Source organism: Branchiostoma floridae, chromosome 1 (assembly GCF_000003815.2).
Source record: "Branchiostoma floridae strain S238N-H82 chromosome 1, Bfl_VNyyK, whole genome shotgun sequence".
NCBI classification, from domain to species: Eukaryota; Metazoa; Chordata; class Leptocardii; order Amphioxiformes; family Branchiostomatidae; genus Branchiostoma; species Branchiostoma floridae.
This window is the reverse complement of record NC_049979.1, coordinates 16,385,270-16,395,910: the sequence shown is the minus strand read 5'-3', so window position 1 is coordinate 16,395,910 and position 10,641 is coordinate 16,385,270. Positions and strand designations below refer to the sequence as shown.

General features: G+C 39.4%; 2 protein-coding genes across 2 annotated transcripts in view; one reads left to right on the top strand and one right to left on the bottom strand.

The window, feature by feature from the left end:
- Positions 1-35: 35 nt before the first annotated feature.
- Positions 36-8,217, bottom strand: LOC118412210 (conserved oligomeric Golgi complex subunit 7-like). Its single transcript, XM_035814933.1, has 25 exons — positions 8,055-8,217; positions 7,419-7,511; positions 7,229-7,273; positions 6,944-6,999; positions 6,702-6,786; positions 6,427-6,516; positions 6,125-6,193; positions 5,809-5,844; positions 5,489-5,609; positions 5,211-5,293; positions 4,901-5,011; positions 4,560-4,718; positions 4,196-4,247; positions 3,807-3,934; positions 3,432-3,512; positions 3,206-3,271; positions 2,905-3,055; positions 2,542-2,626; positions 2,201-2,304; positions 1,861-1,991; positions 1,522-1,596; positions 1,071-1,185; positions 829-966; positions 621-711; positions 36-317 (listed from the first exon to the last, which is right to left on the bottom strand). The coding sequence occupies exons 1-25, from the start codon at positions 8,055-8,057 to the stop codon at positions 248-250; spliced, it is 2,238 nt and encodes a 745-aa protein (XP_035670826.1). The 5' UTR covers positions 8,058-8,217; the 3' UTR covers positions 36-247.
- Positions 8,218-8,256: 39 nt separating this feature from the next.
- The window catches only part of LOC118412119 (nuclear valosin-containing protein-like), a gene marked incomplete in the record, with an annotated part of 8,962 nt that continues 6,577 nt past the window's right edge, over positions 8,257-10,641 (top strand). The window contains 6 exon segments of the mRNA XM_035814763.1: positions 8,257-8,429; positions 8,741-8,814; positions 9,302-9,351; positions 9,534-9,618; positions 9,866-9,959; positions 10,097-10,497. Of these exon segments, the coding sequence (XP_035670656.1) occupies positions 8,343-8,429; positions 8,741-8,814; positions 9,302-9,351; positions 9,534-9,618; positions 9,866-9,959; positions 10,097-10,497 (791 nt within the window).

Sequence of the window (10,641 nt, the reverse complement as noted above, 5' to 3'; positions counted from 1 at the left end):
CATAGTATTCTAAAAGACCACAATCAGACATGAAGTAATATCCTACAGTACATGTACATCTTTATTGAAATCCTATGTACACCATATACCCCTGTACAACATCTGCTGACACCATGGATACGATGAAAATGTTATATTTGTCATAGTCTCCTTTGCGTAAAATAAGAAAACTCTTTTCAGACAGATATGACAGATACTAGTGGAGTGTCTATCCCTCATTTAAGGACAAACAACAAAAGGGGCAGCATTACATCATTCTCATGCCTTTGACGATGTTGACGACTTTTGGTGGGCAATCCTTGGCCACATCATCAAACCTGCAACAAGAAATAATGGAATTTCATACCTGCAACTCATCTTAAAGCTCATTACAATTTACTAACAGCATCAAGCAAATTCATACTTTATAGTGAGTGTTTCAAACTGTACTAATAGCATTCTACCAACTGTCAATTTTGATTTGATAAAGAACTATATTACCAAATGGTAAATGTTATACGTTGCATTGGGTAGTCCATTAAAGATCTGGATACAACAGGACATGACAATGAGAGCATCGTGATGGCACATTGTATAATGCATGCTAGAACAATAAGACAGGAACAAGGAGAAACACATACTCTGAGGGTGAAGCTTGCAGCAATGCTGCTACTCCCTTCAGATCCTTGTTGGCTGGGACTCCAAGGGCATCCAGAACATTGCAGACATAGTCTGTGGAGGTTCAAGTACACAGCATCACTTCAACCAAATGAAACATCAATAGTCCTATGGTCTTCACACATGTATAACATGGACTTGAATATCAATACATTGTACTAGAATACTCACCAATGTCTGCAGCCAGCTGCTTACGACCATAGTCAGTCATTTTGGGTATCTTTAGGATGGCCTCCAAATAGGTCAGCATGGTTCCCCTTGCTATGGACCCCAGCCAGAAGTCAGCAACATGGTCCACCTCATGGGTCTCTGCAATCACATATTCATCAAGATACTTATTGACGTATGTTCTACAGGTTATTAGGAATCTTTATGTTCATGAATGTTCCAAGAATCAGACCTAAGACTCTCACCATTCTTGTCCTGGAAAGGCAGTTTCCCAGCATGCAGTGCAGCTTCCAGGGCGGGGTTGTCCTGATGGTGGAATGGCTCCAGTTGTTGGGGTAGGGTCATCAGGTACTGGCCTATCTGTAAGTACAACGGTCTCTTTGATCTTACAGTCATACACCATGTTAACTATGGCAATAACTTACACATACAGGACAAATACTTACATTAGCATCATTCCTTGAAGTTATGTTTATTAAGTAAAAAACTTTTTTGAGCACAATCAATCCTGCCTACCATTTGAAGGTCTTTTGATGGGGTTAAGATACATATCAATGTTGTAGTCTTGCCTTTTACATATACTCAGCATTCACTTTAAAGGAGACATGTTCTGAAGGCCATGTGATTAAAACGTCCACTGGAGCTATTTTCACAAGTGTATTATCATTACTTTAAAGGGCAATCATTGAAAGTTACCTTGGTGATGTACTCCATTGGGGACAGACTGAAACTTGGTAAGACCTCACCTCCTGCAGCATCTGAGCCCCAAATCTACAAGAACAAACCATTGAATATTAAGTACTCTTCAAACCACAAGATCACAAAATTGCTGACTTAATTTGAGTAAGTAAACTAATGTAAGTCACACCTATAAATCAATGGGTCACTGTGTGAAGAAAATGCAGAAAGTTGTTGACAAGTTTGCCTGGATGATATTCAGCTGCATAAAACAAATGTCAATATGGGTTGTCTTTGCACTTTGTTTTTGCCCAAGCAACAAAGCATAAACCATGGTTCCTACAGACACACACTGACCTCCATGGAATGTACATTTGCCAGCTGCTGTTGGAGCTGGCAGAAAACAATGTCAAAGGCAAACTTGTGAGCATGTTCATTCAGCTTCTGTACAGCCTCCGTCACATCACACAGTAAGTCCTCCACCAGACCTGACAAACACAAGAGAAACATACTGTTATTTTTCATTTGAATATCATGAGTTGCTCAGACTTGAAATTAACAAGGTCTTAACAGCAATCCTTGTATTACTATAAGATGCTGTTGCAAGCATTCAACACAGGCCTCATATTCCAACTGTTCATTTTTTTTACAGTGTATCAAACCACATATTCCAGTGAATTCCCCTTCCCAAACCTACCTTCCTTCAGTCCTGTGACAGTTCCCATCAACAGATCATACTCTGTAGGGCTGTCCACACTCAGGTAGTTGTAGTGCTGGAAAGTGCTGGACTTCTCCTGTGTACTGTGTACAATGGACAAGACAATCATGTCATGACAATCTACTGGCAGTGCTGGTGACCATACAAATCTGACCATCCATATGACAAGCTGTCTGTCTGATTGATCATCTGGTCCCATTGGATGGATCCAAGCAGTGATAGGGATTGAAAAAGCAACCTACACCATTACATACAGGACACAGCCAAAGAGAAACACTAGTACAGCAGATCCTATACATTATAGAGACCATGTGTGAGACCTGTTGTCCTGCAGGGCCTCTGTGTGCTCCAGCACTGCCACACACAGCTGGTCCTGGAAGTCTCTCTGGTGGAGGAGGAGATCACCTGGAAAGTATAAGTGCAAAAAAATTCTTTGAATCCTTTTTTCATGTGTAAAGATTTTTAAAAATGTAAATTGATTTGTTAAAGTCATCAATCTAACCTGAATATTGTTTTAAGTGTCCACTATGTCACCCATTTAAGTTAAAAACAGCATACTTCAGCCTTTGGTATTGCTTAAGTTTCTGAGTGCAAAGTCATCACAACATCCTTTGTACTAAAAATAGATTCAATCAATTATTCTGTAGAGCTCTCTTAGCTTAAGTGTTTCACACATTACTAACCACAGGTTTGCAGAATCCTGAGTGCATGTTGGAAGAGAGTCCAGTCCTCCTTTATCTCTCCTGAAGACACTTTAACCTCATCAATATTGCACTTCACTCTGAGGGCCTGTAGTACTCGGATGAACTCAGACGTATACACGGTAAAGTATGCCTGTTGATATATAAAATCCATTTTTCTTACTGTTATACTTACAGAACTAGCATCTTTGCATAACAACCAAATATGCAAATGAGGCAACCAAGTTGCTGTTAAGCAACCAGAGGAAAGTGTTCCTTGGTCAGACCCTAAGCCGGTACTCACAGTCAGTGCCTTCTGCAGACCACACACTCCACAGCCTGACGTGAAGGACATACACTGTTCCACTGCCTGATGGGGAACAAGGAAACATGTGACTGTTACTGTTTAAACAAAGTTATCATAAATGCTCCACAGACTTCACATTTCAAAGGTATTAGATGTTTTTGGGGTGCTATGAGGCAAAAAAATCCCAGAAAAGTAACAAATTTCTCAGATGACGAGGACTTACAGAGTTTGCAATACTGTAGAGTTTACTAACGGACTGTCCCATCAGTCGCACACAGTCAATCACCTCCTGTTGTTCTGTCTCCTGCAAGAAGGGGACAAAATCAATACAGAGATTACAGCCACATAGATTTATGCATATGTCATGGAACAAGTTGGATTCTTAAGGGACTAAGTGTAAGGTTCGAAATCTGTATGAGACGATGTACTAAACAACTGAAAGCCTCTAACATACAATATAAGGTGCAATGATTACCTGTGCTTATACTCAGACATATGCTTATACTCAGACATATGCTTATACTCAGACATTCTGAATCCACCGTATTACACTTGCAATAGATAAGAGTGTTACAGTAGTCTCCTAACAGATACAGACCAGATGGACCATCCTGAGCTGGTCCTTGAGGTGCTGCTCCTGTAGTGTGCTGTACTGCAGCAGGTATGGCAGGTAGGGGCTGTGGATGGTCCTCACTAGCTGGGTGATCACTTCTTCATTGTAGGTGCCTGGTACAACACAGCAATAAGATAGGTCAAGACTTTCCTGGGCATGCATCTGATATTGCTTTAAAAGGAGATTTGCCCTTACATGTTAAAAGTCAATCTAACTGAACCTACAATGCCTGAAACTGCCAGCATGACAGTTTGGTTCACCCAGTACCTTGTTTTTTTCAGACACAAACCTGGAAGTCTTCATAATTTCTCAATAATCTGAGGAGTTAATCCTTGAATGTTGTGATGAAGAAATAGTTAGAACTGGTGAGTTACCTGATGTCTTCTCCAGTGATGCTTCGATGCTTTTAGCAAACCTCATTGTGATCTGCAAAAGACATTGAAAAAATTTTAAAGCTTTCTGTAGCTGTTCAAACAAGCAGCCTTTAAAATCATGAGATATAACCAATGATAAAAAGAGGACACTGCAAAAACCTGCTGGGCTTACTGAGGACTAGGACCATTGTGGTCAGTAGAAAAGTACAGGAGCTAAGGAAGACAAAGTGGAGAGAGTTGAAGAAAGACTTATTGCAGCTGCAAGGTGTCCAGACCACTGCAGCAGCAGAACACGTACAGTGGACTACTACTTCTAACCAATGATATGTAATCAATAGATGAAGAGAGAGCTGGAGCCCCTGACCTGCCGTAGACTGATGAGCGTGTTGAGCTGACTGGGTGTGTCCTCCAGGGCTGCCTGGATACAGGAGGGGAGGGACGGCTCCAGAGAGTACAGCACCTGGATCACTAGAGTCGCTGTCACGTTCACGGGTTCACTGAACACCTGGTTACACCACTGCACCTGAAGGTCATATCAACAATATATATGTTTTATCTAACCAATTAACATTTATAATTCTGATGGCTGATTCTTTGTACTACTTACTCTTGGACTGCTGATGTTATCTCTTGAAAATTCCTCACAGATCTGTTGATTTGCCTCAAGGATTAATTTATTGTGTTTTTCATCTCAACAAAACTAACCTCCGTTTGCCATGTGGACAGGAGTTGGTCGTACAGTTTAGGCAGGGTGTCCTGTAGACTCTGGTTAGGGTCAATGTTCACAATGTCCTGCCATGACTGGAGCAGAGTAGCCTGAAAAAAAAGAAACATTAATTTTTCACAAAGATACTGTAACAGTATCATGAAATACTCTCTGCGAGTCCACTGAATGTATTCTACAATGACAAACATGGATATGAATACCGGTAATGTTATGGATAGAAAAAAATGGTACAGGTAACGTAACAGGAATCTTGTATAGCAAGACATGGAAAACAATAGGTGCTCTTGCCTTGTGACATTTGAAGTAGTAGCTCTGCAGGTTTTGCAGTCTTTCAATGTCAGAAAATATTCTCACATACATCTGGGCAGACTCTGTTGAGAGAGACACAGATTCTTCCATTATTCAGAACAAATTCAACAACACAAATGAAAACCATTTGCAACTTTGACCATACCTGGGAACTGTCAGTATCTATAATAGCAAGATGGTACAATGTGAGACAGATTACTAATCACTTCTAACAGCACTATCCCCGCATATTTCCTTGTGCATAATGTTGTACCTACCAAGATTGTGAGAGTTGAAGGCAGCCACCAGTTGAGGACTGACCACAGCTTCCAGTCTGTTCTTCAGACCTTCCATATGGGAACAGCGGTCCTCATAGTCAGCTGTGTCGGACAGCATTTTCTATATACGAAAATTAGAAAACAGCATAATAAACAATTAATTTTCTCTAAAGCAAAGCATTACATTTTTCCAGAATATGCAGGAGCAACAAAATCCTCTAAAAGAATTACAGTTATTGTATTGCAGCAATTGTACATTGTATGACCCATTCAGTGTTCACTGAAATTAAAACAGTGAGTCAAAACATGCATAAACTCACCAAGCTTTTCTGCATCTGAACAAGCTGAGATGATATCTGGAAAGACAGCGGGTCTTAGTAGTGCTTTCCACGATGGCATAACGGTTTGCAATATTCAAAAGAGAACAGTATCTTCTAGAGTCATTGAAAATTCTTATCATCTTAAATAAAGACTTTTTATTTGCACCTCTTAAGAAAAATTCTAATACGTTGTACATGCATATGCATTATATACTGATAACAAAAAGGAACATTTATTTTGTGGTAACACCTATGAGTTACAAGACAACATAAAATCAACATTGCTGTTTTTTTAAGAATAATACGAATGACCTACAGCATGCACATCCTGAGACTGGAACACCTCCTCCACATCTGCTGACAGTTTGGTCCAGTTGTCTGCTTCCTGGAGAGTTAGGACAGCAATAGAACATTATATTATTAGAACATCAGAACATGCAGGCTCGACATGTCATAATACTATCAATAGTACCTCCTCACTGTACTCTTTTAGTGAGAGGCTGGACTTGGGAGAGATGTAAAAAATAATAATTGAGCTTTCATCACTCTAAATGTGATAGTCATATACTGACGATTGGCTTATACATGACAAACAAGTGTTGTATCAAACCCACTTACCTGGAGTGCTACTGACATGGACTGTATTCTGGACTTGATGGCATCCAATTCCACAAGGACCTTCATAGAGTGAGCTGTGTTCTCTTCAACCTGAAAATCAACATGCCACTTTATCATTCTCCTAGGATTTGTTCATTCATCCATAATCATATACGCTTGGTTTTACTGATACTGCTGTGTTTCAGCAATTATAGAATGTACTAGCTGTTAAATATCAATAGAGACCTATGTGAAAAAAGATTGGTATTACAAAACCATGTATGAATCAAAAGGACCTTTCTTATGTCTTCCTTGACCATCATCATCTGCTCCTTGAGAAAGATGGCCTCCTGTCTCACTGCTTCTGTCTCCCTGATCACTCTGGAAAGAAGTCTTGTGTCAGACTAGAGGTACTGAACAATGACAAAAATGCAGCCTTAACTACATATTTTTAAAGAAAAAGGGAAATTGCAAAACACAAATATCCAGACACGTTCAATGCCTACTAGTATGTGTCCCAGGACATTGCTGTACTGACCTGGGCAGGTTGGTGAGAGCCTGCTGACTGATCTCTTCAAGTGAGTTATTCACCTCCTGTGGTCATTACAAGAAATACATGTTCATGTACTAAGTAATTGTAAACTGGACTGTATTTTAGCTTGTAATGCAAACACTACTTAGAAAAATTACCACCAAGTCTTACCTAAAGAATTTTTCTACATATTTGGTGCCTTTCTAATACAAAAGGACATAAGCTTTTGTGACAAAAACAAATGAAGTTACATATGATATAATAAAGATCAAGAGTTAAAGTGAGACTAACCTGAATGAAGAGCTGAAGCTTCATCACTAATGTTGCAGCATGAGCCTGGAGGTAGCCAGAGTTGGTGATCAACATTCGTATAGGAACATCCTTAAAAACTATATTATAACATCATACACACCAGCTAAGAAAGCACAAAATGTGTGTCAAATTAGGCACAAAAATATTATTCAGATAAAATTCTACCCACATCTTTGTTCCCTGGAGAGTCTCGCTGTGCTCTAAAAGCTGCATTCACCCAGTCTTTGACATCAAAGTTGTCATCAGAAAACTTGGAGAAATCCTACGCAGATTGAAAGGGAGATAATGTTAGGTTTAAGGAACATCATCAGTTAAACCAAGGTGCATTTACCAACTATGATAAAAGCTCCTTGGTAAATGTCTTGCTATAAAACACTTTTGAATTTGATCATGATGAGCTTTTCATCTGACAATTATAGAATCTTTTCCTACAGATTCACAAGGACTTCCACCTGGATTTCCTGACTTCCAAGAACATATCAAAAAGACAAAATCAATTAATTCTTATGGTGACTTCTAACGTTAACAAGCAAGAGTACATTAATGGTAACATTAATATACTAAGCATTGCATTGACAGTTAACGGCTATTGTTGACATTGGTTCATCTTCATTGGGAAAAATCACGGGGACAACTTAGGTGACATAAGATAAGTTCAGTCAAACATTCTTCAAATCTATTAATAAGGATATCGTGATAAGCGATCACCATTCGACTCACTAGTTGTGGGAGGGGGGCGTTTCGCCCATCTGATGAAGACGTGGCACTTTATAATTTACCTCAATAAACATCGCCTAATACCCACCATCACGCAAGTTCACCTTTCCCAGAACTCTAATATGTCTTCTTGCCAACTTCAGCTTCCCTGCAGTCAGTTGATCGCAGCTTGGTTCGCCGAAAAATCAGTTTGAACCTGCCGGGCCCTGTTCACGTCCCCCTTCTTCTCGATGTTCTGGTTCTGCAGTAATATCAAAACCTGCCAGGAGGCGTTTTCGTCTGCTGCCCTTATCAAAATGGCTGCCCCCATGGTGAAAAGTTGGCGCAAGACTTCGTAAACTATTAAAAGCATCTATTTCATACATTTAAACCTACCATGAGGAGCAAGAAAAAGTCAGTGACGGGAGGCTTCGATGGAGGAGGGTATATCTCAGACAAGCGGCTTGTAGCGAGAGTTCACGAGGTAAACTTCGATTGTGACTTGTCTCGTGTTGTTTCTGCACCCCCCTCCCCACATGGCATGGGAAATAAGGCACCAAGTAGCAAAATAATGTATCTGAGACAATCAGCGTTGATTTTTTTCTACACTATGTCTAGAGCCATGTGGCTACTCTTGCTGCCACATTTTACATACTGCAATGCATGAGAAATGACGCTTTTCACAACGTCAACTATTAAAAACAAGGTTACTTTATTTGTAAATTTTGCATAGGTTTATCATAAGTCCTTTATATTAGTACATTAGTTACCCAATATTTGTATTTTCTTGTGTAGTACCTAGATAATCTGCCTAGAGGACAACATGTGGATGTCTCCACCATGGCGGAACAACTGCAGGCCAGATACAGGTCAGGCAAATTGTTTTACAGTTTGTCTTGTTGTATCACTGATTCAGTAGATGTAGAATATACGTTGATGTAACAATAACATAGTATAATAACTGGTTATACATTGCAGAGGTAGAATACTATGACATTGAAAACTGTAACACAACGTGCAACATAGAAATTAGAATGTAAAACCAAAAGACTGTCATATCTTCTTCAGTGATATAACATTAGTAGTAGTAGTCCACTGATATGATATCGGGTGTATTTTGCTGCCAGTAGGTACCCAAAGTGTGGGTAATGAGGCTGTTTAACGTGGTCGAGGCACTTCCTTGGGACCCCCATTTCAAGTCCCTCCCGGAAGACGATTATTGAACATTATTGCCTTTAACATTAAGAACATTATTGCCTTATAAAGGCTGCAATGTTATTAAGAACAAGTGGTAACGTTGATCATATGCTGGTAATATTGAAACTCTGATGTACATTTTTTCATGCTACATCACAGTGAATATGGCAGAAGGAAGAAAAATGCCTTCAGAGCATCTGTACACAAAGGTAAGACTCAGGATGTTTGATTCTCTACTTTGCTCTTTTTAACAACATGGCAACCACAGATGTAGTATTAGTATTTAATGTATAAGAGACTGTAACATTAAACATGTTTTCTAGTGACTCTGGTAGAGTTACTATACCATAGCAACACCATGTCATAACACCACTTGTTTGTTGGTATCCAGTCTACGACATGATCAAACAGAAGCAGAATCTCAGCCATAGAGAGGAAGGTCCAGAGACAGCGTCAGAGAAAAAGACAGAAGACATGTGAGAGATGCCCTTACATTTGTATGTTACAATTGTGGTTGTAAAAGTTGCTCTCCAAGTTGCCTTTTCTATTATACATTTTACCCTTAAGGAATTAAATTAGATAGTTTAAATTACGGTTCCATCACTATTAAGTTTTTTGGATGTCAATGTCACTAAAAAACATTAGATTTGTATATGTTATAAGAAATTGTGACTATTCAAGACATTTAGAGTGGATGACAGCATGTGATGATGTTCTCTACAGTGATGACCTTTCATCAGATCCAGAGAGTGAACAGTCAGACGACAGCAGCAGTGGCAGCTTCTCCTTGGACAATGAAGATTACGAAAGTTACAAAGTAAGAGCAATACATTTGTACCTGGGTTACTGGTTTGAACATGGGCAAATCATTGTAGAAATAGATAGATCAAATATCAGATATAAACCAAGCATTTTGAAACTTCTGTCTTATTTTTTTCATCAATATTCAAACAGGACACCAATATGATGAACAGTTCCATGCTAGACTTGTACAGAAAAGGATCCACTAACACCCCTGGGGGCACCTCAGTGAATAGTGCCCCTGCCGGCACCCCAGTAAACCCTTCATCAGCCTCACAAGACGCCACCCCAGCCCAGACCTGGTTTGTAGACAGAACTCCCAGTTCACTTGAACAAGCAAGTGATAAACCTGGTGTATCCACTGCAAATGAGATAGATGATAAACACAGCAAAGATACCAGCAAAGATGTTTCTAAAAATGATGTAGACAGGAAGAAAGAATCTACAACATGGAAATATGAGGAGAAGAAGGCAGAAAAAACTATTCAAGAGGAGGCAACACCAAAGAGGAAACTTAAGAGAAAAGCAGAAGAGGAAACTGATGGAGTTGGGAAAAGAAGGAAAGGAAACAGTACAAAAGGTACCTATGATTGTCTGTTCCTTTAACTGTACAATTTCAGAAAGGAGAAGTTTAGAATTTGATCAGTAAATGATTATGAGTGATAAAAGCTCTCTGGATTGATTTTCAATTATGACAT